Genomic DNA, 27860 nt, shown 5'->3' with positions numbered 1-27860 from the left:
ATTCACTATGGTGCCCCCTAACTGCCCCCCAAAGTATAGGATCACAGATAACAGTAGAGATCTCAGAAATCAAACTATTTTGCAGAGGAGGAAATTGAAACCAGGGGAGGGGGAGTCACCAGCCTCAGGACACAAAAGTAAGTAGTGACTGGACTACCAAAATAAATTTGAACCCAGTTCTTTTCACTCCAATTGGAGTGTTCTTCCCATTGTGTATGTCTGCTCTCAAGCAATTTCCATTCTACTTAGAAACGTCCAGGTTTTCTTTTATTATTATTATTATAGCTTTTTATTTACAAGACATGGGTCCTTTTTCATCATTGGCCTTTGCAAAACCTTCTGTTCCAACTTTTCCCCTCCTTTCCACAATCCCCTCCCCGAGATGGCAAGTAGACCAATACATGTTAAAATATGTTAAAGTAAAAAAACAAGTTTTCAAAGTGCTTCCCAAAGAGCTGAAAAAAAATTTTTTTTAAAGAAGTAAAAGACATTTTGAAACCTATGGGGAGGAGCTAGATAGCCCATAAATAGAGCATTGGTCCTGAAGTCAGGAGGATCTGAGTTCAAATCCAGTCTCTAGTTGTGTGAGTCTGAGCAAGTCACTTAACAATAATTGCCTTACTAAAACAAACCTATGGGGATAAAAAGACAGATCCTATAGAAGATCATACTTCATTCTTTCTACCTTTCAAGCAGAGGGACCATTGGAGCAAATCCCTAAGGAGCAGGATGGTGTCCCCAACAGCTCCGGGGCCCTCGATTCTGTGGGCTGTTGCAGTTCTCCTTCTGCCCGTCTGGGCCACGTCCATCAGCACGAGCTCCCTAGGCCCAGCCAGCACGGTGGGGGGAGACGGGCTGCTGTCCTACTTCCCTGAGTTAATTTCATTTTTATAGACTAGAATGACATTATCTCCTGGGCGTGAATCAGCACCCACTTCTCTGCCGCCAATGTGAGAAATCTGACAAGTTCGGGAAGGCGTCGGTTTGTTTTCCCGGTCTATTAGCTCCCCTAGTGTACACACTCCCCTCCTTCCCTCCCTCCTGGGCCTCCCAGACTCACCCCAACCCTGCCCAAGTCACCCCAGAAGTTCCTATTTTAAAATCTCTGAATCTCAGCGTTCTAGAGTCACCCCAGAACGGTCTAGAATTTATAGCTGAAAAGATCATCAGGGCCCACTTAGCCCCAGAGCAGCCCCTGACTGTGATAGAGGAGGAAACTTGGGCATCCGGAGACCTTAGTTCAGCTCCCACCTATGACCCGTTTATTTTCTGTGTGACTCTGGGCAAATCATTCTTCTTCTTTCAATCTTAGTCATCCTTCTCTGGAAAATGAGAGCAGTGACCGTTGGAATATTGCCCTCACTATGGATAAGTGCACATGAGTTGATGGATATAAAATGCTGAGCAAACTCTAAAAAGAGTAAAAATGTCAATTATCATTGTTAATGCTTGAAGTTACCCCCTGAGTGAGAGGCAGGACTAGTTCTTCTGGAAAATGGTGACTTTTCTAGAGAATTCTGGGGACAGAAAGGGGAGGTCCTGCCGGTCCCAGCCCTTTGGAGGGGGAATGATCTCGCATGTGGTCCCTGCGAGCCGGGCCATGAGGGAGCAAAAGACCTACGCTCTCCTCTGCTGTCGCCATGGATTACAGAGATTATTGGTCTGTGAGAAGGAGCTTTGCCTCTCTAGAAGCCCCAAGTTTTTTTCCTTCTGGGAGATTGGAGCCTTTGTGGCAGAGCCATCAGGCTGGAGGCCGGGGTGTCCCTAGTGTCAAAGAGGGGTTCATTGGAACGCTAAGTGATCATCCTTTGGCAACCCCAAGCTCTCCTCCAGTGGCAGCCCAGTCCCCAGGGAGGTACTGAGAAGGGGGATCAGGGAAGGGGGGAGAAGAATCAGGGCAGCTGCTCCCGGGAGGCTATGAGTCGGCTCATGTTCCCTGTGGTCCGTCAGCGCTCACCGATTTGGGGATGGGCAGCGTGCTAAACACTGGGGCACAAAAGGGAGCGGGAAGTAGCCCCGCTTTTGAGCTGCTCATTGATTAAGGGAAGAGGCGCCACGCAAACTACTCTGTGGGAGCTAGCTGTACACAGCACGGCCTTGAGCTCAAATTCGGACTCAGACGGGTAATCCCGGACACATCACTTCCCTCTGTCTGCCTTGGTTTCCTCCCCTGTAAAATGAGCTGGAGAGGGAAAGGGCAAACAGCTCCATTGTCTCTGCCAAGAAAACCCAAATGAGATCGTGGAAAATCAGACATGACTGATAGGACTGAACAACAGCCACAAACTCCTGACTCCAAGTCCGTGTCCTCTTTGCTTTATGCTGATAAAAAAAATCTATAAATGTGAAATGGCGATATTGATAGGCGACTGACTGATTTAGGATAAATGAGCCCTGAGACATGATAGAAATGACAGCTGGGGGGTATCTTCCCCACAAGAGCCAGATGGAGAAGCGAGCCCAGCACGGGCCAGAGAAGGAGGCAAAGGAAAGGCCCCGGCCTGGGCTCGCACAGGATGCTAGAGGGCAGGGAGACCCCCCGGCCTGCCTTCCTCCAAGTGGTGTCGGCCCTCCCCTGGGAGCCCGCCAGCACATGGTGCCCCTGCAGCAGACGCCTCGGGGATCATTTGCATACAGGTGCCAAGGTTTTCTAAAAATAAGATGCGCAATCACTGTTGCCCAGCACGTGCCTTGGAAATTATTGGGGAGGAGGGGAAGATCCAAGGAGACTGGGAGCTGAGCAAGGGAGATGGCCAGAAAAAATCCCAGACTTAGAGTGGGAAGGAGCCATCGTGGTATTAATGTCCACAGCCCCTGCACCTCACAAGAGGAGTACCTGAGGTTGAGTGACTTGTCCAAGAACATACAGCTAGGAATTAAAGATGTGGACACTCAGCTGGAAGCCCGGCCCTCTGACTCCAAATTCAGGAGCCCGTACCCTGGTCCTCCCCAAGGGAGTCTTCCTTCCATAGCTAACTGTGGGATATGGCACCAGTCCTCTCTGAACCTCAGTCTCTTTCTCTCACTAAGGTTAGCACATCTGTGGATACTCTCCAAAGTTCTTGGATCACATGAAGAGACATGGTAACCAAGGGTCTTCAGGGAGGCTCCACAAATATTCCACCATGAGGCGAGGGACCAACACAAATGGAATGGTTCCTTCCCTCAGAGAGCTCACCTTCCTCCTCGGACGTCCCACTTACCATACAGCAGCAAGCACAAAGCACGTGGGAGGCACTTGAAGGAAGGAGGACTAAGGACTAGGGGCAAGAGAGGTCAAAAAGATCTTATTCAGAGGGGGCCCGAGCTGTGCTCTGAAGGAGTCCCAGAGAAAAGAGCCGTGGATCCCCGAGCGAAGGCCCGGAGCAGAGAGACCCCATATCCCGTCTCTCCGCAGAGAGGTCAACTGCCTGGTTTGCAGAAAGGAAGATTGGGTGAAGGGGAGGAGTGAGAAATACTTATTCCCCTTCCTGCTCCCAAAAGAACTTCCGTAAGAAAGGATCCTGAGGGACTTTTGAGTCCTAAGAGACTGGACCCACCCCCTCCTTTTTATCTTTGAGAAGAAAAAAGGCTGTTTTTCAGTTTCTTGACTAAAGTCACCCTCACAGCAAATGACCTTGTGAGAATTTGAATCCAGGACCTCCGACTGAACCAAGCATCTTTTCTCCTGCTTTAGACGGCTTCCCAAGCTGGAACTCCTGGCAAGGTCCTGGATTCATCCTGAGGATCCCAGGTGCCTTTACTTAAGGGATGACTGTCCTGGGCACTCTAGCTGGGAAGGACCTCATTGATGCTTCAGTCCAGTCTGCACCTGCCAGATCAGTCCCACTATAGTCTCTCTCCTGGGTAATTCTTCAACCTTTCCTTGCATACCTCCAATGACAAGGAGTTCACTATCTCTCCAGATCACCCATCCTGTTGATTGCTGGGAAATGCGGTTCCAGCTTAAATCCCTTTAACTTCTACCCTAACCCTACTTTACTCTCCAGAAACAACAAAACAAGTCCAATAGCTCTTCCCTCTTCTTCTCTCCACCTGATGAATCTCTACCTGATAACCACTGGACCAGGTGGACCCAGAGGAGATTGCTCTCTTCAATCCAATTCCCTCATGTCACGGCGCATCCTCCCTGATGTCACGGCCCCTTTCAGAGAACAGGGAACCATGGACAATGATGCAGGATAAGCATTCCCAACTGATCCTTGGGGGGGAGGATCTCAAGGCTGTTCCTCTTCTGGGAACTCACCAAATTTCCAATGTCCATCCACCATGTGGCCCAGAACGTGCTGCTTCAGTGTGGTCTGGGGGCAAAGGATCAAACTCAGACTTTGTGTAGCGTAGCTGTGGTGCTCAAGGGCCAGCAGGCCGTCTCCCGCCGAGGTGGCCAGGGGTATTTCAGACCATTCTCCCATCACAAACTGACCTCCCCACACCCAAGTGACTTCTCCGCTCCATGCCTGACATTTCAGGGGGGAATGGCGCAGAGATCTCCTGGAAAGAACAGGGTATGGTGCCAGGGGACCTGGTTCAAACACCTCCTCCCCACCTGGGGGACCCCAGGGAAGTGACTCCATCTCCATGGTCTGCAGCCTCCTCTTCTGCAAAAAGAGGGAGTTGGACCCGATGTCCTGGGAGGCCCCTCCCACTCTAGCCTGGGATAAGCAGCAGTTAAAAATGTGTTCCAGGCTAGAAGCTCTCCCAGCCCCACAAAGGAGCAACTCCTGACACCACGGGGCCCTCTCAGACTGAGCGCAGAGCCCGGAACAAGAGCTGTCATTCACAGGGAGATGAGAGACTTCACAGAGAAAGGTGCAAAGCACATGAGCAGAGTTTGGAGATCTCTCTGCAGCCATCACCTAGCAACTCCGGATGCTGGGGATAAAGGGGGAGGGGGCAGCAGAAGTAACATCTGTGAACATAGGGCATGGAAGTCTAATGGTTAAGTGGGATCTCTCTCTCTCTCTCTCTCTCTCTCTCTCTCTCTCTCTCTCTCTCTCTCTCTTTCTCTCTCTCTGCCCTCCCTTCTCTCTGTCTTTCTCTCTCTCTCTCTCTCTCCCCCCCCCCTCCAATAGCTTACTACTACCCTCCAGGACCAAGTTTTATTTTCTGTTGGGGGGGGGGGAAGGGCAGGGCATTAGAGTTAAGTGACATGCCTAGGGTCTCAGAGCTAATAAGCATATGAGAAAAGATTTGAACTCAGATTCTTCCAACTCAGTGGTTAAATGCTCTATCCATTAGAATGCCATCAAACCGATCCCCCAGACCCAAATTTAAAATCCCACTTTTGGCTTTGAAAGGCCCCCCTCAGTCTTTTAAAACCCTCCCTATTCCCTATGATCCAGCCCCATGAGCCTTTATTGCTTTTCTCTTTGACAACACTCCATCTCCCAACTGGGGGCATTTACGGTGGTTGCACAGGCTCTTCGCTTCCTTCAGGCCTCAGCTGAAATCTCACTTTCTTAGACCCCTTAAAACTAATGCCTTCCCTCTGAGACTCTTTCCAGTTTAGTCCCCAGTTGTTTGCATGTTGACGCTCCCCATAAACTGTAAGTTCCTTGAAGACAGGAACCATTTTTTTTGGCCTTTTTTTATATTTCTAGTGCTTAACCCAGTTCCTAGCACACAGCAGGTGCTTAACAAATGCTTGTCCTAGGTCACATGGGCATAGGACAAGTTGTTTCACCTTAGTTTCCTCATCTGTAAAATGACAACTGACATCTATGCTTCTGCAGTCCTTTCTGGCACTAAAGCCTAGACTTGTATCATCTTAAGTCCACAGGAACCTTCCTAGCTTTCACCTTGTCATCCACAACAAACGCACAACTCCATCCCCCAGAACCCTAAGATGTCCCTTCTGTGACTCTCATCTCCTAACCTCCCATCTCTCCATCCTCCAGAACCCTAAGATGCCCCGTCTGTGACTAATCTCCTGACCTCCCATCTCTCCATCCTCCAAAACTCTAAGATGTCCCTTCTATGACTAATCTCCTGACCTCCCGTCTCTCCCTCTACCTCACCCTTGCTAACTATTTTCATCCCCACAGCAAACCATAGTCTCGTTGTCCCTCCTTTTCCTCCCAGGCCTTCGCTCTCACACTCACCAGCCCCTTTCCCAGTCTTGACCCTTCAATTAATCAACTCTCAAAGCCCCCACCCCCTTATCCTAATTAAATCCTAACCCTCAATTATCTCTACCAACCTCATCTTTCCTCTTACTCCTGTGCAGCAAAAATTAGCTGGAAGATATACCCAGTGATTATATCAATGAGACAAAAGCAAAACATATGAATGTATTTTAGAAATAATAAAGGAATCTGAGCAAGTTTGAGTTGCGAGTATTGTGAAAATGGGCCTCCTGGACTGAGGGTGACTCCTCCCCCACCCTTTTCCCCTTGTCCCCCCAGACACACACACACTCACCGGATCCTCTCAGGACACGTCTCCCATCTGCCATCTGCTGCCGCCCCAGGCTCCCAGAGGATATGGGTGGGGAGGGGAGGGCAGGAGAGACAATGGGAAGCCACCTGTACCTTCACAAGAACTGGGGGGGGGGGGGGGGGGGGGGGGAGGGGCAGAATAGGAGCGGCCACAATTCTCTTGATAAAGCAGTGACTAGATGCTTTCTGAGGACTTGAACCCAGATCCTCTTCCTGGCTTCAAGGGCAGCTCTTTATCCACTATCCCACACTGCCTTTCACTGTGTGTCTGGCACATAGTAAGCACTTAATGTTTATTGAATGAAGGTGAAACAACATAATCTAATCTAAAGATCATTAATTGAGCATCTATTGTTTATTATTATTAAAGCAAGATCTAGTGTAATTCTATCTAAGAAGGAGACCCAAGACACCAACCGCTAACCATGATTTGAGATAAGATTTAATGAATACATTGAAGAGGTGCAGGGGGAAGGCTCTGTGAGAACCCAGGAGAAATGTCACGGAGTGGGGGCTGGGGAAGAGAGAATCAGGGAAACCTTCCTGTAGGAGAGGAGTTGAGTTTTTGCTGACAGAGAGGAAGACCCGGCCCATGCTAGTGTGTGATCCAACTTGGGACTCAAGGGACAAGTCTCACAGGAGATGCAGCCTCCACACTGGAGGCCCCCCCCTCCCCCGAGCTTTGGGGACACAGGTGATCGCTGAGATCATGCCCAAGGACAGTGCCAGGGGCATTTTGTCCCCCTTTCCTTTCAAATTCTGGAAACTTCATCAAACCCATGCTGCTCTAGCTCCTGGAAAAGCAACGACCAGCCAGTCCTCGGGCCCTCCCCAGACCAGAGTTCTCTTCCTTGGCCCCCCATTTCCCTGTGTACACACGTGCTCTCCTGTTAGAATATAAGCTCCTTGCTTATCTATTTGTGTTGTCAGTACCCTGCTCTTAAATTATTTTTCATTCCCCCATTGATGCAAAGTTTTGAGTTCAAATCTCACTTTTGATACTTGCTAGCTATGGGACGTCCTATCTTTGGGCCTCGTTATCCCTCTCTATAGAAATGAATGATAACTGAAGTCCCTGTCCATTTTCTATCTTCCATCCTGGTGCACTTAACACAAGACTGGACACGGGAGAGAAAACCAAGAAACTCTTGGTGACAAACTCATGCTCAGATGTTGGGGCTGCTGGAGATCAGCAGAGGAGCAGCTGAGAGTCTGGAGCACTCGGAGCTCTACCTTGAGGAGGGGAAATCACCTCATCTACCTAGGAGAACACACACACACACACACACACACACACACAAAGGGGGGAAAAACTTTCCAGCCTCAGGTCAGACTTGGCCACCTGACAGCCCAAAATAGATGCAGTTACACTGGGAACACAAACAAAAAGGGAGAGGGAGGATCATGTGCAACCAGCCCGAGAAAGGTAGGAGCTGAGAAGCGTCCAAGGCCCAGAGAAATGGGATACCCAGAAATATCTGCTGGGGCTCAGTGATTCCCACCCTAGAGACGGCTGGAAGCCAGCTTCTGTCCCCAAACCCGTGACACTTCCTGGAGCCCTCTGTGCCCCTTTGTTCATTTGGGATTGTGGAAAAGATGGAAACGTGGGCTGAGTGATGGTGGGTGATGAAGCATACTTAAGAATATTCAGAATCGGTTAAAAGGCCAGGCAGAGAATCGTCATCTATGGTTCCATCTCAATGTGGAAGAACATCTCTGGTGTAGTGTTCAAGGTTCTCTGTGATCAGCCCTTGATTGTGGAGCTTTTTTTTTTTTTTTTAGCATCAACTTAGATTAAGTAATAGAAATTAATAATAGCTCATTTTGTGATTTGCAAAGGGCTTCAACAAATTTTTATAAAGCACCTACTATGTGCCAAATATGGTTACAATGAGTGAGACTTTGAGCTCCTTAGCAGCAGAGACTGCCTCTTGCCTCTCTTTGTATTCCCAGCACAGTGTCTGGCACATAGTAGGCACTTAATAAATTTTAACTGAATAAATTAATTCACAAACATAGTGTCAGATCTAGAGCAAGAAGGAATCTCAAGGGCCAACCCTTCACTCTAGAGGGAGGAAACTTAGACCCAGGGAGGTTGTGTCTTGCACAAATACTCAGAGCTGGGAATTTCTATAGCAGTTTATGTTTTACAAATACTTTTCTTTAAAAAATTCAATGATACACTTAAAATCCATCACATTTTCCAATAATCCCCCATATATCCTCCCCACCCTAAATCAGGGCCTTTTCTTGTAACAAAAAACAAGTGCAATTAACTGAAACAAATCGATATATTACTATGTTTAAAAATATATGCCTTATAATATACCTATAATTCACTATTTCCCATCTGAGACCTGTAACTGTGTGACCCTGGGCAAGCCATTTAATTTGTTTCAGTTTCCTCAACTGCAAAATAGTATCTATCTCACAGGGTTATTGTGAGGATCTATTTATAATAAGTGCTTAGTACAGTGCCTGACACATAATAGGTGTTACATAAATACTTATTCTCTCCCCCTTCCTATTTGTCTGACCACTCTTTCTCAATCTCCTTTTCTGTATTAGCCCATAACCTTGGTCATCCCACGAGGTTCTCTATCCTCTATTCCTAGCTCCTGTAGATTTAAGCATCACCTCCATACAGGTAACTCATAGTGTATCCTGTATCTCTCTCCTGGACTTCAGTCCCACATCAGGATCTTGGCCCACCTTTAGGATCTATCAGCTCCTTCAATCCAACATATCTAAAATGTAACTCCATCTCTTCTCCCTTGAACTCATTCCCTCTTCCAAACGTCCCTATTTGTACTGAGGGCACCATCACTCCAGTGATTCAAGTTCCTGCTGTCTCATTCATGCTGGGCTTTCCCCTCTCCCTCATTCCCCATATCCAGTAACTTATCAAATCCTGTCCTCTCTAAGTCTATGACGTCTCTCGAATCTACCCTTTTCTCTCCCCACCCATTCCAGTTCAGAGTCTGAACTTCTCTTGGCTGGTATATTGAAGCAGCCTTCTAATTGGACTTTCCATTTTCAACCACAAAGCTCTCTGATCCATTCTCTAAACATCTGCCAAAATAATCTTCCCAAAACACAAGTCTAATCAAATTATTCCCCATCTCAAAAAGCTTCAATGAGTCCTTATTGACTCAAGGACAAAATGACTCAATTCTTCAGCTTGGCATTTACTGTCTGGCTCCAACTGACCTCTGCAGGCTTATTACATATTACTCTCCTTCATACTCTCAGTGTTCTAGTCAAACTGGCTCACTTCCCAATTCCCAGATCTGGAATTGCATCTGCCACCTCCGTGTATGGGCTATATATCCCTGATAAGCGTTCCTTTTCCCTCCTTCTGCCTTTTAGTATCCCTACTTTGTTTCAAAGTATCACTTCTAGTGGAAGCTTTTCTTCTGATCTCCGTAGCAGTCTAGGGCTTGCTCCCCTCTCCTCAAATAACTGGGTATACTTATCTGTCTGCTGAATCCCTCCAGTACAATGTAAGTCCCCTGAGGACAGGGACCGTTTCTCATTTTGTCTTTGCACTCCCAGAATCTGGCACGCTGCCTGATACATAGTAGCTATTTGATGGATTGGACTCTTTGTAATCAATAAAAATAAATAATTTATTTATAATGCCAAAGCTTGACCTAAAGAAGAAATATGTGAAGGCATCTCTCTCTTGGCAGATACTCTGGTTAGCTTTGCTTGCCTGTTTCCCCCCTCTTTCCTTTGATTCTTCTGGACAGGGGAGAGAAAAGGAATATGGGGAATGAAAATGATGCAAAAACAAAAGAGATCATTAAGCATTTTGAAAAAAAGAAAAATATATCTCACTTTCTATGATACTATATCATTTATAAAGTGGCTTTTGGTTAACAATGGACTTTCCTATCTATTCTCTCAAATGATCTTAATTTAGATGTCGATTTCTTTCCATGGCTGGAGTTTCCTGCAAGGAGGGACACACTTAATTGGGATTTTGAGGATAGCAGTAGAAATAGAAACTCCCACAATGAGCTCCAGGACAGTAATCTCATTTCCTACCAGGTGGCATTCCTCTAGGTTTCTCCATCATGCCCCAAGTCAGATACTTTCTCTCCCCCTCCTGCCACAATTTTCCAGCTCCCTTTTATGTATTGTCTTCCCATTAGAATGTAAGCTCCTCGAAGGCAGGGACTGTCCATGTCTTTTTTTGCTTATAGCTGTATTTTCAATAATCAACCCAAGGTCTGGTATATATAAGCATTTAATAAATACCTGTTGACTGATAGACTGATCTTCACAACAGCCCTGGGTGGGTGATTGTTATTTTTATTTGACGGATATGGAAACAGGTTCGTTGAGTTAGCAAACACTTATTGAGTGCCTGAAGATTCAGAAAATAAATGAAAAAAAAAAACCATGAAGAATAGCACTGTTCAGCACTGAGGGGAGATAGTGAGTTTAGACAAGACCCAGTACCTGATTTGGGGAGCTCAGAATCTAGTAGAAAGACAGAAGCCAAGGAAACTGTAGCATATAATATAACGTGATCACTGCATTTGATCGTTACATGTAAGAGATTAAAAAAAACTTCCTCCAGGATGTGACATTTAATGTAAGCTTTAAAAGATGGGAAGAAATATTGTGGGCATAGGGAACAATGGAAGTAAATAGGAGAACACACAGAACATTTAGAGCCAGTCCAAGATAGTTTAAGTGTGTGAAGGGAAATGGTTGGGTTTTTTAATCCTGTAAAGACAGGGTAGCACCAGGTATGGAGTGATCCCCCCACTCCCATGAACTCTACTGCCTCTTGTATCCCAGCACAGGACCCTCCATCTCCCAACACCAGGCAGTTTCTCTGGCTGTTGTCCCCTGGAATCCCCTCTTTCTCACCTCTCCTTCCTGCCATCCCTGGCTTCCTTCAATCCCCAGCTAAAGGCCCCCTTTCTACAGCAGGCCTTTCCCACTTATGGTCTTCCCCTTTGAGACTGGCTTCCATCCTAGTTACTTATTAGGAGGCTGTTCCACCCTTCACTTGGAATATGAGAAAGAGCTGGGGGCTGGGGGCTGCCTTTCTGCATCCTCAATGCTTAGCATGCAGTAAGCACTTAATAAATGCTTGCTGACTACCTGAATAAGAAAAAAAAGGAAAAAAATCTTTTGTGACTGCTGTAATCTAATGGAGGAAGGAGAGACCAGAGATAAAGGGCTAGGTGGGAGGAGAAAATAACCTATTTATTGAGAACTAAAACTCTCCATATTGGGGACTGACTGAGATGGAAGAAGAAGATACAGACCTAATTGGGAGTTTCTGTTATTAATGCTCCCCTCAGAATCCCAATTAAATCTGTCCCTCCTTGCAGGAAACTCCAGCTTTGGAAAGGAAGTGCCAAAATTCTCTGAGACCTGTCTCTGCACCTGCACACAGCTCCTTGGTCTTAATTAGCCACATTTTTCCTTCCTGGGAGGGACAAGGTGGGGGCTGTGGAGGAAGCGAAAGTCCCACCTTCTGCCTTTCCCAGTCCCTCTTCACACCAGTGCCTTCTCTCCGAGATTAGTTCCCATTTCCACTGTATATTCTTGGATATTCATAGTTAATAATAGATAACAGATAATGTTTACATAAAAATTTATGAAGCTCTTTACAAATATTATCTCATTTGAACTTCACAAGAACCTCTGAGAGGTAGATGCTATTATTATCCTCCTTTTGCAAATAAGAAACTGAAGCATATGGAACCCAAATGCCTTGCCCAGGGTTGCAAAACTAGTCAGAGTCTGAGGCTAAATTTGAACTCGTCTCCCTGATTTCTTGACTCCGGGTATATCACTATCTATTGCAATACCTAACTTCCTTGGTGTTCGCATGCTATTTCTCCCCCTCCCCCCCAGAATAAAACTCCTTGATGGCAAGTGACCATATATTAGCCTTTCCCTGGCATTTAGTACATTGGCTGGCCCACAGTAGGTGCTTAATAAATGATGATTGCCTCAAATTTCAGCTGTAAGGGCTAACTTTAGCCACTGCTTCCCATATGATCAGAGATTTTAGAACGAGACCCTCTAATTCAACCTAATTCATTTCTTGCCCTCCAGTTAATCAATCTGACTGCCAGCTCACCACGTGTGAGCCTCTGGAGATACAAAGGAAAAAGCAAATCAGCCCCTGTCCCCAGGGAGCTTACGTTCTTTTGGTACAGAAACAACATGGACTCAGAGAAGAAATTATATTTGGTGCAACAATAATTCAAAGTCACTTTGGGGAAGGGACATGAGTAACTGAGGGGATCAGGAACACGTCATTTTCTTCAAATCTCAGCTAACAGCTCCCACTTTCTGCAAGCAGCTTCTCCCAGTCCTCTTGAATCCTAATACCTTCCCCCTAAATCTACCCTGGATTTATTCTGCCCAGATCCCATTTGTCCACAATTGCTAGCAGCATCCTGTCCCTCTCCCCCATTACACAGTGAGCTTCTTGAGAGCAGGAACTGCCTTTTGTCTTTCTTTGCATCCTCAGTCCTGAGTATAACCAGTGCCTGGCATATAATAAGGGTTTAATAAATGCACACTGACTGACTGACTCTTAAGCTGAGCTTTGAATGAAGCTGGAGAAGGAGAGGCAGAGGTGAGGAGGGACTACTCTTCAGACATGAGGAACAGCCCACACAGAAGCATGGAGACGGAACACCACACATGACATATCTGGCTTTGTCTTAGTCTCCAGAGCTTTGCACATAATCAGTTCTTAATACATGTTTGTTAAATTTTAATTGTAATTGAATTCTGCAAAAGTCTGTTCCCAGGGCCACCTTCTCTCCAGCTGTAGCCAACTCTGGCACTATTCCCCTCTCCCTCTCCCTCCCCTCTTCTCCTGCCTTTCTCTTCCTCCCCCTCCCCCTCCTCCATTTTCTTCTTCTCTCCTTTTCTTTCTCTCTCTTTCCCTTCCTATCTTCCCCTCCTCCTCCCTTTCTTCTCTTCATTCTCTTCCTCCCCTTGTTATCCTCATCTTTCTCCCCTTTCTCCATTTCTTCCTTCCCCTCATCTCCCTTCCCTTTCTCCATTTCTTCCTTTCCCTCATTCTCCCTTCTTCCTCTCTTGTTTTCCCTTTCCTTCCTCCTCCTCCCCTCATCTTTCTTCTCCTCCTCCACTTCCCTCTTCCCCCTTGCCCTCTTCTCCTTTCCCTCTCTGTTCTCCTCCTGCCTCTCCCTTCCTCTTTCCCTCCCCCTCCTCCTTCCCCTCCCTGTGGGAACTCTGTTCTGTTGCTAAGCAGCCAGTACACAGACCTGAGCCGAGGCTGATGGCTCAGGGGTTGCCAAGCCTCTCTCCCTCCTTATGCGTGCTCCCTGGCTCTCTCCCAATCATTGGCTCTCTCCCAGGTAATGAGGCCTCCCCTCTGGCCCAAGGGTGAGGATGTTCTCTTCTCTGATATGTAATTAACTTCCCCAGGAACTGAGGTGGCTGGAGAGGAGGGGGGAGGGAACAGCTCCCCATGAGGGAAAAACATCAGAGGCAAAGGGGGCTGGGGAAAGAGTCCTAGTTAGAGGTGGAAGGGCATTGGGACTCTAAGAGAGCAGCTCATAGGCTCTGTCTTCTAAAGCTAGAAGGGATTTCTGGGGCTATCTAGCCCAATCCCTTTCCCCCTCATTTTACAGGAGAGGAAACTGAGGCTAAAGGAAGTCAAGTAAGAAACAGCATCACAGGATCCCAGGTATAGGATTGAAAAGGACCTTAGTCTAGCCTCTGAGGCCCTCCAGGAGATCCTGCTCCCCTCAGGAGGCATCTCATCACTTTCCCAACATTAAGCCAAAAAGGGCTTATCCACCAATTCCATCCCTAGCCCCTTGCTGTTCATTCTATCCTCCAGGGTCAAGGAGAAACCTAACACCTTCCTTAGGACAGCCCTTCTGGGACTTGGAGCCAGCTCCCTTGTTCCCAGTGTCCTTCTCTTTTTCCCAGGGTCTTCTCTTAAAGCCCAACCTCTTGCTCCTTCTCCTTGAGGGCCACCATCTTCTGGCGCTGTCCAGCATAACTAAGGCTCTCCTTCACCGTAGCAGTCACAGTAGCATTCTGTATTCCTACTGGGGTTGTGGAGGCCAGTGGGGGTGACCCTTGGCTCTGGACATGACCCTCCGTCTGTGCAGTTTTTATCAATGGTTACAACCTCTTCCTTTCGGCCATGCTTGAGAACTTCTTTTTCATGGTTGAGAACTTCTGTTGGGGGTTTCCCTAGGTAAGCCCCGCTCAACACTGACAGACGATGCTGACTGACGAATGGATTAATGGCCATGGTGATGATACTGAAGGGCAGTGTGATGGTGGAATTGTGAAGGAGCCAGCCAGGATCCAGAGAAAAGCTGACTCTGAACCTGCCTCCGATACTGGCAGGGTCACCCAGTGGGTCATTCTTTCTGGGCCCCAGGTGGGAAGCTGTTTTGGAGAAAAACTGACAATCTGCACTGGAGGAGGCAGTTTCCAGTCCTGAAACTCCCTAAAGGAATGAAAGTCCAGCTCTTGCCTCAGATAAACACAGGTGGATAATCAGTGGTCAAGGCCACCATTTATATGACATCTTACAATTTCAGAACGCTTCAGTCATGATCTCATTTGAGCTGTGAACCACGTTATGAAATTTTCCCCCTAGTTGACAGGCAACAAAACTAGGGAGAACTGAGTTTTAGAGTCTCAGAATTTGAAAGTAACTTAGCCAGAATTTGAGCATTAGGACGCAGGCCTGTGCCTCTGGACCACAGGTTCTTCCCATAATACTCCCAGGTCATCTTTCTCCTTTCCCCCCATCTTCCAGAAACCTCACCCCTTAGGAGAAGCCATTTGAAGCCATCTGGCTGAGTGATAATTGAGCGATTCACTGGAAGTGGCTGTCAAGCCCCGTGGAGCAGGCAAGGGGGTGGTAAAAATCTACAGGGGGGCCTGTAGGTTGCTTGTGTGGGGAGCAGCTGTGATGTCTTCTGGGGGGGCCAAGCCGTATTTGTTCACAACCTGTTCTGAGAGCTGACAAAGCTCCTGTCACTCCCTAGCAGAACCTCTCCTGTTCTTGAGAAGAGAGAATGGGAGTGATGAGCAATGACCCGGCCCCAGGGAAATCAAGGAGTGAAGGCAGAGAAGGAACTAGCCCCCACGTAGCTGTGAGAGTGAGCAGGAAGCCTGGTATGGAGGGAGAGGTGCTGGATAGCCCCAAACATCCATAGTGCAAACGTGTGTGTGTGGGGGGGTATGTTTGTATCTGCATGGGTATATGTGTAACTGTGTTGTCTGTGTGTGTAATGGTCTGTAAGTGTGTAAGAGTGTGTGTATAAATAGACACAGTGGGTAAGTGTGGTATAATGGAGACTTCACTGGGTTTCAAATACCAGCTTTGCCCCTTACTACAACTCTGTGACTCAGTTTCCTCTCTGTACAATTAGGAGGCTGGATTTGATGAACTCTAAGGTCATTCCCCACTCTCAAAATAGTATTTCATGAAACAACAAGCAAAAAGCCTTGGAATTATGCAAACCCCTCATTCAGAGTCCCAGAGCCCTAGTTTCCACACACACACACACCCCGTCTAGCCTATTGAAATCCAACCAACTCCAACTTATACTAGTCGTGTGACTTTGGACAAGTTTCTTAACCTCTCAGCCTACTGAGAAAGTCCCTTTCCTCCACTGTCAAAAGCAGTCAACAACACACTTCTTCCCTCATAAGGTAGTTGGGGTGGGAGTGAGGGGACCTCTTTGTAAATCATATAGTAGCAGGGACATAGGAGCTCAAAGGATTAGCTCAAAATTTGGCTCCTCCAAGTAGGCTTCCTGATCTTCCCCTCTCTGTCTCCTCCTCCTCCTCCTCCTCTTCTTCCTCCTCCAAAATTTAGCTAAAATCTGTCTCCTCCAAGAAGGCTTCCTGATTTTCCCTCCTCTGCCTCCTCTTCCTCCTCCTCATCTTCTCTTTCATCATCATCATGACGCATTCATTAATCTCCCACTAGAAATGGGGAATGCAAAGACAAAAGTAAAATGGTCCTCTGACCTCCTTTATCCTCAGACTCCATATGGATCACAGATTTAGAGCCAGAAGAGACCTCGGAGGTCAGAGAGTTTTTTAGAATTTTAGAAATGAGGAAACTGAGGCCCGGAAAATCTGTTACTTTCCCAGAGTCACACGGCTAGCGTCTTCCTTGGGTCTCCCTAATGCCACATCCAGTAACATAACCAATGCGCCACACTGCCTCCCCACCAAGGGGCTGACACGGTTTCCCAGTAAATATGAAAGCTCGTAGCACGTTGTCCGGAACTTGCCACATCGGATTTATGATGACAGGGTCCTAAGCAGGAAGGGACTTGCCCCTCATTCTGTAGATGGAGAAATTGAAGTGCAATGACATCCCAGGGCCACAGATTTAGGGTTATAAGGTACCGAGCTCCTTACACAAGAGAAAACTGAGCCCCGCTCAAAGAGACCAAGGGATGTGCCTCAGATCACAGAGGGAACACTCCAAGTCTTCTGGCTCCAAATGTCCCCGCGCTGCCTCCTCTTCCCCCTCCTGGGACTGTGAAGTCCTCAAGGACAGGGACGGGCCCTCCCCCTGTGCACCCAGACCATGCCAGACACAGGGCACCGAGGTACTTTAATAAGGTTTTGCTGAACTGCACTGAGTGGTTAGTTGTTGTTGACAAGTGGGGAAGAGAAGAAAGGAGGCAAGACTGAGTCTGAGACTATCAATTCCCAGATGGCAGGGACTGTCTGGTTGCCAGGATTAATAAAGGTCTTTCTGCTTTATAGATATCAAGCAATGGGTCCTTGCTGAGTCGCTGCTATGGTCTTCGGGCAGGGGAGAAGCAGTGGAAGGAGGCTTTGGTCCTCGAGAATTAATCACCAATCACAGCTGGGGAGATTCTCAGCAGTAGCACAGACCTTAGGAACCTGGTCCAATCAGGATCCAAGGAATATATTGTCTTTACAACCTCCTCAAACTTTGCTTGAAGACTTTCAAGGAGGGGGAGCAAATGGCCTCTGAAGGCAGCCCCCAAACCTTGAGACAGCTCCAATAGGTGGCAAGTTATAAATCTTGCCTCTAATTCTCTTTGTTCTATCTCCCAGGTATGGCAAGTCCTATGACTCTTCCATAACAACTTTCCTAATACTCAAGATAGTTGTCCTTCTAGAGTATTTTTGACCATTAAGCACCTACTGTATACCAGGCATTGAGCTAAATTATGTTTGGGATACAAAGAAATGTCAAAAGAGTCCCTGCCTGAAGAAACTCACGTTCTAATGGGCAACAACAACACGCAAATAACTGGGTGCCTACAAGATAGAAATAATGTATGTAGTCATCTCAAAGGTAAGACACCAGCAGTTGAGGATGTAGGTAGGGGAAAGAAACCCAAAAATGCAGCCCAGTTAACATCATGTGCTCATTGTGTGCAGGGTACTAGGCTGGGTGTTAGGGATACAAACACCAGCAAGGCTTTCTTGCAAGAAGAAATGTATAATTAAAGGCACTCTGGAGGGGTGGCTGGTGATGGCCTTGCTACTTTTGTTCTAATTTCTCAAATCATTTTCTATTTTCATTCACATGTCATTTAAAGACTACTTGAAGAGTGAGGCTCCCTTTGGCAGCTCAGTCTGCCAAAAACCTATAGATTCAAGGAAGAAAGAGTTTCTGAAATTAGTTTTAGGGACAGAGGCTCACAGGGAATTTTCTAACCTTAAGTCAGATAATTGTCAGGACTCCAAACCTGGAACTGGTAACAGACAACCACAATCAAAAGAATAGATTTAATCTCAGATTATGACATTCTGTTCACTCGCTGACTTTTGCTTAACTGGATATAGAAATCTTGGTTATATGCATAAAGTATCTCTGTCAGGGAAGTCCTTTCTAGCTATTGTACTTCAGGAACAAAGAGCAGCCTATGTTATCATAGAACAGATAGGTAATCCTGAGACCTGTAAAGGATCTGTAAAGGAACAGATAATGGTAGAGACAGGAAACCCAGAATAGAATAGTACGATAGCCCTTCCAGAGAATGTTGGAATAATATTAAAGGAGCAATAATAAAAAAAAAAAAATAACTCATCCTAAAAAAAAAAGAAATAATATTAGAGGAGCTATAATAAATAAATAAAAAGGACTAACCCTAAAAAAAAATAATATTATTAGAGGATAAATAATCTTGGTGAATTTATCCTCACTGCATGTCCCAACATATGTGTCCTCTATCCATCTGTGCTGGCCACTGAATTTCTGGATATATTTTCCATGTATGTGTTCCTTCATATATTCCTCAGACATGAGTTCCTTATATATATATATATGATCTCCATACACATTCCCTGGTCATTTGCATTCTCTACATGTGTTCCATTCCCTTCTAAGGAGAATATTGCCAGTGGAGAAAATATCCCCCATATCCACATAATGGGGGAAATCTTTGTGGTCATTTTATTTGGCTCTGCTAGCTGATGAATGTCTTTTGTTCTGACCTAAGGTATCTTCTGGCTGGTAAATAAAAGCAAGTATGTCAGTGGGGGCTCATGAGCTACGGTTTTGAGTGGGCATTGATCCATAGAGTGTTTTCAAAGGCAGGGCAGCTTTCCCAGGGCTGCATACGTGAAGCACCAGGTGCTATGGGGAGATCATCACAGCTCTGGCACAAGGGCTCCCGAAGCTAGAGCCAGGCCCTAAGCATTTTCTCACGTTGACATCCCATTGATGTCATCATGCTGTGGCCCAGACCCAAGAGACCAATCCAGTTCCAATTCTAGCCGTTCAAGACTCACCCAGATCTGCAGTTTTACTCTCTTCTCATTGCGGTAAACCGTCTTCACCTTGAAGTCAATGCCCACGGTGCTGACGAAGGCCGGGGTGAAGGTATCGTCAGCGTAGCGGAAGAGGAAGGAAGTCTTCCCAACGCTGCTGTTGCCAATGATGAGCAGCTTGAACATGTAGTCAAAGTTTTGGTCCGAAGCATCTTTGCCCCCGGCTTTGCCTCCCTCTGTCACTGAAGCCATCTGTGGGAGAAACACATGATCGCCTTGGTTACCCAGAGATGCACGGACTCTCGTCCACCGTCATCCAGAGAAACGTCATCCTGTGGAGTCAGAGGAGATCCAAATGCACCTCTGACTCTCGGACCACAATGATTTTGGACAAATCACTTCATTTCCTTGAACTTCACGTATCTATCTCCTCTCTGAATGACCTCTGAGGTCCCTTAGACTCTGAATCTGATTCCTCTTCTAGGATCACCTGGGGATACCTTGGGCTATCCCAAAATTCACACCTTTACCCTTTGTTCCTTTGGCTCCTGCTTAGATGTCCAGACCCTTCCTACCGTCCTTTCTTCCCTAGCCCTTCCCCTAAAACCCCAGCTCCAATCAGGTGAGTCTCACCTACCCTTGTCCTTTCCAAAGCCCACTCTAAAATTTAATTTGTGCTCTCTCCTCTCCTAGCTCAAGCCCACCTTCTCCATGACAGCTACCCTGACCATAGCAATGCTCCCCTTCTCTAATACTTTCCAAATTTCAGGTATATCATTCAGTCAGGTCTCTGATTTACTGCCTGATCCAAGAAGCATTTATTATATACTTCCTGTATATCTGACATTGTACAAGGTACCAGATATACCAAGACAAAACTAAAGGAACTTTCATCCTATTAAATATCTTTTTCTGTTTGCTGCTTTTATACAATTGTCATCTTCCTTTGGTGTGATCAAGGACAAAGATCTCTGAATTTGAAGCTGGAGGGCCTCTAGGTTCTAATGCTGACTCTGCCCCTTAGTGTCTGGGTGACCTGGAGCAATTCACTAAGTCTCACTTTTCTCATCTACAAAATGGAAAGATCCTTTCTAGCTTCAGGTCAGGAACTATCTTTTTACTTGTTTCTGTGTCCACAGCCACTAGCACCATGTCAAGCACATTATAAGAGCGGAATAAGTTGTTGACTTCTGTTGACTTGACTTGAAGCAGGCTACATACCTTCTGATAAAGAGGTGATAGTTTTAGGGAATAAAAGGAGACAAACTTTTTGACACAGCTAGTATGGAAACTTGTTTTTCTTGACTGCGGATTTCTTGTAAGAATTTTTCCTTTTTTTTCCATGGGAAAGAGGTGGAAGAGAAAATCAATTTTTTGTTGGTTAAAAAGTTGTTTTTTTTTTTTTTTTTTTTTTAAGATGATAGAGGCTTCTCCTTTATTGGAGAGCTTTAAGCAGAGACTGATTACTTTGGGAGTACATTATAGAGGAAATTTTTGGTCAGATACAGAGCCTTGGCCCCTGAGGCACTTCCCAGCTCTGAGATTCCCTGATTCTGTAACTGATTGACCAGGTGTGTCAATTAACACAAGGATTTTTTTTTTTTCCTGAGGCAATTAGGGTTAAGTGAGTTGCCCAAGATCACACAGCTAGGAACTGTTAAGTGTCTGAGACCAGATTTGAACTCAGGTCCTCCTGACTTCAGGGCTGGTGCTCTAACTACTGCGCCACCTAACTGTCCCAACACAGGGATTTTTAGACTTGTTTATAATTTGCTATATTTTTCCTATTTATGAACTTTAGATGCAAATAATGACAAGAAAATATTGTACTTTTACTGTGAAATAAAAATGTTCTTGCTACTATCTCTAGTATGTGCAAATATACTGAGTTCTTTTCTACAGTTTGTTTTTTCCAGGTATTCTTAAATTCTAATCCTTTTATTAAGGGAAAAGAACAGATAATTATTAAACATCTATTATGTGTTAGGCACTGTGTTAAGTGTTTTATAAATTTTATTTCATTGGATCCTCATGACTAATTTATGACTGAGGTGCTATTATTATCCTCATTTTACAGTCGAGGAAACTGAGGCAAAGAGTTAAGTGATTAAAAATCCTAAGAAGTAACTATCTAGGAAATGGTGATAGAGAAACCAGGTATTGTCTATCATACACCCTAAATTTGGGGAACAGATATTTCAAAAAATTCAAAGAAAGCATATATATGATCCAAAGGAATAAAATTCTATAGGGTTTGAAAGGGTGGTTAAGTTGGGAACTCTCAGGCAGCTCCTCTATAGCCTTGACAGTCACTTTGCCCCCATGCAGATATTCTTTCCTCCTCAACCTACTTTCCATTTATGAAAACATGAACCATGATCAAATCAACTCCGACTGTTGTATTCCTTCATGACCCAACTCGCCATCCTGGTAAATTTGGGACCAAAATGCCCCTCCTTGGCCATTACGCCCCTTTGTAGGTTGTCTCCTTATTTAGAATATAAGCTCCTTGAGCATAAGGACTTGATAGATACTTTTTCATTCATTCATTCTCAAAAATGAATTTCTGAAGGCAAACACAAACTACGGGAAATAGGAACAATAAACTTGGGGAAACTGCAAAATTTTTAAAAACCTAGTTTAAAAAGAACATAAAAATCAAATCACCAAACCAAAAAAACCTGATAACATAAAATCACCAAAGGGAAGAAACCAGAAATACTGGAGCCTATTACCCACACATATATATGTATGTGTTTGTATTTATATGTGTGTGTATAATATATCAAAAAATTAGAAAACTTAAAAATAGGTCATACTGAGCAAAATACCTGCAACACACAACATGAAATAGAGATCTGAGACAAATTCCAGATTTCAAAAAACTGAGCTAACTGCAAAGGAACTGTCCATAACCCCAAGTTCAGATGGATTTTTAAATGAATTCCATCAAACTTTTAAAGATTTGTTTTCAAATATTAGGAAAGACAACACCCTATCAAGCTCTTCTTATAGGAGACAGTGCTTTTTATAAACTAGAGAAGGACAAAGCAAAGAAATACCACAGACCAGTAAAGTATAATTAATGAATATTGATTCAAAAACTTTAAATAAATTACTGGCAACAAGACTGGTATAATACAGTCCAAAATGACTCAGCAAAATTAAGTTGGAGCTGCAAAGATAATTTAATATTAGAAAAAACAATATAAATATTCATATCACAAGCAAAACCATCCAAAACCACACCATTATATTAAGAGAAGAAGATAAATCTTTTTGACAAAGTACAAGACCCACTTACACTAAATACCCAAATGACAACAGGCATAAAAAGAATCTTTTAAAAAAATATGGTTTTAAAGAAGTAGTCCTTTAAAACCAAAAAATACTATTATCTATAATAAGGAAACACTAGAAACTTTCCCTGTAAATACAGGAATAAAACAAGGATGACCCCATTCCTTTCTATTATTGAACGTAGATTTAGAAATGAACAAGACAAGAATAAGAAATTAAAAGCATAAATATAAGCAAAAAGAAGATAAAACTCTCCTTATTGGATGATGACTTGGCAGTTTGAGTAACTAATAGAAAAATTAGCAAATAAACTCAGAAAGACAAAATATTTGGTAAAGTAATTAGTTATTAACTTGGTAAAGCAAGCAGTGATTTAGGGAAGTAGCAGTTTATAAAATAAATTTACAAAAAAGGAGCATTTCTATATAGCAAAAAAAAAAAAAATTCAAGAGAAAATAAGTTCCTCTCTAAATAACTACAAAATGCATATCTGAAAATTAATTACCAACATATACTGAAGATTTGGATAGAGCTTCAAAAAAACAAAAGAAATCTAGAGGTAAGTAGAGTCAAGTCAACAAGCATTAAGTGCTGATTGGGCTGAGCACTGTGCTATGGTACCAGGGACAAAGAAAGGCAAAAATCTTTGCTCACATTCTGATGGGAAAAACAACATAGCTTACAGCTATGTACATATAAATAAGTATCTATCATAGCTATAGATATAATAGTATATAACATATACATAGAGTAAATCAGAGTTAGTCTCAGAGAAAACTCAGAGGCCTCTGCAAATGGAAAGAATAACCACATCAAGACAACTGAAACTTAATATTGTGAAATTATAAAGACCCCAAAGAGTGGCCCCAAAGAGATATAAGAAGACATCACCCTCCAGACTTCTTTGCAGAAAGTGGAGTCCACAGATATGGAATACTCCACATAACATCTGACCTTTTAAAAACTGGTTTTGCTGAATGTTTTTATTATTTTTTTTCTTTGTTTAAAATAAGAGATGTAACTGAGAAAGGGATAAAGTGGGAAGTGTAGCTATGTAAAAATAAAAGGTAATAATAAAACCTACTTTTTAAATAAGGAAAATTTTAATTAACTTGAGGTAGTCAGTGTTTGTGACTGGATCTTGCCAATAGAATACAAATGATGACACTGCTTAAATTAAATGTACAAATTCAGCCCTATATCAATTATGGAACTAGACCAAATGACAAAATTTATTTAAAAGAACAAAAGGTCTAGGATTCTCTAGGGAAATAATGAAAAAAGTAGGAATGAGGAAGCAGCAAAGTGTATGACTAGAGTGGACCAAGGAATGGATGCTGTAGAGAGAGAAGGGTGAGGGTGATCAGATGCCAGTTAGACCAGATACCACTCTCCACTCCCAGCATCCCCTACACCTACACAATCCTTCCAGCTCTGCAATTCTGTGGGCCAGGCTTGAAAAAAAATCCTAAATACAAGTGAGAGAGAATCAAACACCTGGCCTTCCACAGTTGTCATAGTGAGAAGAGAGGTAAAGGAAGAATGGCTGGCGATGGGGAGGACACATTTGGGCGGGTCCCTCAGGTTTCTTCTCTATTACACGGGGACAATTTAACAGGAGTCACTGAGGCCTTCAGAGATAGCTGAGAAAGTGGGTACCCCAGGGGCTGCCCAGGCCAGGAAACATTAGAACAGACAGGACACTGCCCAGCTGTGAATTTGGAAGCCCGTGTGCTAAGGGAACATGGCTTATTCTTTCTAGTCCCATAAATAAGGAGGCTGGTAGTTACATCTCACTGGCATTAATGTAGATGAAGCCCTGGGTGGGTAAGGGTGGCAAGACCATCCCATGGGGAGGGGGGGAGGGCTCGGGCACTGGATCCTGTCTTTGAAAAGTTAACATATTAATGATCGGAGAATTTCTGCTGGAAGGGACCAGTTCTTTTTTTTTTGGGTGGGGGGAGGCGGGAGGGGGACCAGTTTTAAGGCAGAGTGGTCACTTCTCTCCAGGAAGTCCCCTCTCTGTCAACATACTCTGTGATCCACAGGGTTCCTCTGTCTGCAGACTCGGGCATTGACACTGGAAGTCTCCCCCACACACATACACACCCTCCTACCCCTGTCCCAATGCCTGGAATTATCTCCATCCTATCTCCTGGCTTTCTTCAGCTAAAATCCTACTAGAAGTCTTTCCCAGTTTCCCTTAATTCTGACCCCTTCCCTGTTATTTCCATTCTATCCCAGAAACAGTTTGCTTGTCCATGATTGTTCGCATGTTACCTCCACATTAGACTACTGGCTCCTCTAGAACAAGATCTGTCTTTGCCCCTTCTTCGTAGCCTCCGGCTTAGCCCGGGGCCTGGCACATAGTGGGCACTTGATAAATTTACAATCGTGTGGAAATATATTTAAAAGGAAGGCACATATTTAACTTATATATCAGATTGTTTGCTGTTTTGAAGGAGGAAGAAGGTAAAAGAGAGAGGAAGAAAAATTTGGAGCAGAAAGTCTTACAAAAATGAATATTGAAAACTCTCTTTACATGTGTTTGGAAAAATAAATGATAAATGATAAATGTTTGATAAAAGGATGAAAGAATGAAAAAATGTATCTATGAATGAGTGAACAGATATACTGGGCATGTCACATTCCCTTCTTGATCCTCAGTTTCCTTCTTGGATAAAAGACAGTTTGAACTTGACCCACACTAAGTTCTTTTCATCCTCAGATCCTCCAGGCATCATTATCCTCTCATCTAGAGGCCCCTCCAGAATCCCATTTCTCTTCTAAGCAGGACCTGGCCCAGTGCATGAGACTAAGGGTATTTTGAAAGCTCCCTCTCTCCTTTTTTTTTTTTTCCTCTCTCCTTTTGCCAGATAATTGTCAGAAGCAAGTTCTTCATAAAAAGAAAGACACTGTAAACAAAATTCTAAGCAGAGAGGCAAATGACTCATGTAGAGGAGTCTATCAGCGTATTCTTTTTCATATTTTGATATGAATTCCATACAGAATCCTCTGTAATTCTACATGTTCTATATTATTCATTTAAAAGCATTCTGAAAAACACCATTCACCAGACTGACTGCCAAAAAGAAAAAGATGCAGAATCTCTAATTTAATGGATCCTTCTGGGCTTTAGTAACATGAGGGACTAGAAAACAATGAAGAAAGGATAAAAAAAAAAAAGCCCAGTTCAAGCCTTTTCTCTGCTTCATTTAAGCTTTAACCATTCATTTGGTGACCTGGAGCAAAAAATGTCACTTCTGGACCTCATCCCACCTTTTCTCAAAACTGTTCTTTCTACCTGGAACATTTTTTGTTTTCCTTTTCACTCCTGGAATTCCAAATAACCATCCTTTAAAGCTCACCTCAAAAGCATCCTTCCAGGATTCCCAGGCCGATGATCCCTTGAATGAACACACTTCAGTCCTGAAATCTCAAAACCAGTTTTGTACCTCTTGTGGGCACTAAATATGTAATGCTGTATATTATGCTTCTCTGTCTGTGCTCCCTCTTAGAATGTAAGCTCTTTGAGGAATCTTGGAGTAGGGGAGACATAAAGTTTGAAAAACAAATTGGTTCCTCCAAGATTCTGTACCTAGATGTTTAATAAACATTTGTTGAATGTAGGAACGACTAGATTAATGGAGTGAATGAAAGTATGAGACTAGACATGATGTTTTCCAAGGTTCCTTACGGCTCTGATATTCTAAGGTTCTTTCCGGTTCTCACATGCCATAACTCTAAGAATATTGGGTTCCAATGAATGTGGCCCAGGAGGCAGTCTCCTTACCACGTGGTCATCCACCAGTGACTTCACTCCCAGTTTACTTAATGTGAACATACCCCATGAAATATTTAAAGTAGACAGTACCTTAGCAGCCAACTTATCCAATCCCCTCACTGTGAAGGTTTGAAAACTGCTGCCTAAGCCCTTTTTGTAGTGGCCAGAAACTGGAAACCGAGTGGATGCCCATCAATTAGAGAATGACTAAATGAATTATGGGATATGAATGTTATGGGGTATTATCGTTCTGTAAGAAACGACCAGCAGGATGATTTCAGAGAGAGCTGGAAAGACCTATATGAGCTGATGCCTAGTGAAGTGAGCAGAACCAGGAGGAGTTCATTGTACAAGATAACACAATAATCAACTCTGATGTACGTGGCTCTCTTCAACAGTGAGATGATTCAAACCTAATGGGTGCCAATGGTTCAGTGATGAAGAGAATCATCTACACCCAGAAAGAGGATTGTGGGAACTGAATGTGGACCACAACATAGCATTCTCTCTTTTTGTTGTTGTTTGCTTGCATTTTATTTTGTTTCTTCTTTTTTTTTAACGTTTGATTGGATTTTTTTGTGCAGCACAATAATTATATAAAAATGTATGCATACATTAGACTTAACATGTATTTCTACCATATTTAACATATATTGGGCTACTCCCATCTAGGGGAGAGGGTGGGGGAAGGAGGGAAATTGGAACACAGCTCCATCAGGACAGAGACAATCTCTCTTTGTATAGCTGGCAATAGCATATTGCCCAGCATGTGGTGGGTACTTAATAAATGCTTCACAATCCTATTTGTAGGCAGGACATCTTTTTTCCTCTTGGATCTTGCAAAAACCTATTCCCTTTTCTCTCTGGATCCCATGCCTCCCTCATACATCCATTTGTTTTTTCATATTTAAATGTCTCTCAATCTCTGCTTTGTTAGTCGATTGCTACTAACTCGCATGATGACATTGTGATTCTACCTCAAGTCCATGAACTTGGCAAAGAAATCAGGCTGAGCTTTAAAACAGAAAAGACCCAAACCAGATAGGCAAGTCTACCTTCTAATAGATGAGTCCAGCCCTGAGATGTAATACAGGCTAAAAATATCTGCGGATCAAAAAGCTCCGGCGAAATTGATGGATGAATTAAGGTTGCCAGCTAAGTGACCTGTGGGTAATTGAGCCATTATGGTCTCTTCTCTAAAAAAGGATCCAGTGGGATTCCTGAGTGGAGACCCACAAGGGGCTATTAGAAGAAACTGAGACCGGCCCAGCCATGACCTTCCCTGGCTCCTGATGGCACTACCCCACCCCAAGCAGAGCACTATAGAAAGAGCGCAGGCTCTGAAACTGAAGGTCCCAGTTCTGCCATTTACGAACCGGGAGATCTTAGATGAGGCACTTTCCTTGCCTCCAGGCCTCAGTTTCCCTCTTTTGGGAGAAGCATGAAAGTTCAGGGAAGCTTCTCTACGGAAATGTTGAGCTTTTAGAAGGTGGGGACATCTCTTTTTTGTCTTTATTTCTTCAACCCTGCATGTGTCCGGCCCATGTAAGTGCTTAATAAATGCTTGCTGACAGGCTGTACTAGCT

The 27860-nt window shown here is 44.2% G+C and overlaps 1 protein-coding gene across 1 annotated transcript in view; it reads right to left on the bottom strand.

The window, feature by feature from the left end:
* The window catches only part of RAB3B (RAB3B, member RAS oncogene family), a 50589-nt gene that overhangs the window by 21379 nt on the left and 1350 nt on the right, over positions 1-27860 (bottom strand). Inside the window, exon 2 of the mRNA XM_031969131.1 lies at positions 19212-19442. Coding sequence (XP_031824991.1) covers positions 19212-19442 — 231 coding nt within the window. The remainder of the gene's footprint in view (positions 1-19211; positions 19443-27860) is intronic.

This window comes from Sarcophilus harrisii, chromosome 4 (genome assembly GCF_902635505.1).
Source record: "Sarcophilus harrisii chromosome 4, mSarHar1.11, whole genome shotgun sequence".
NCBI classification, from domain to species: domain Eukaryota; kingdom Metazoa; phylum Chordata; class Mammalia; order Dasyuromorphia; family Dasyuridae; genus Sarcophilus; species Sarcophilus harrisii.
Note: the sequence above shows the minus strand (reverse complement) of the source record. Positions and strands in the feature narration are given on the sequence as shown.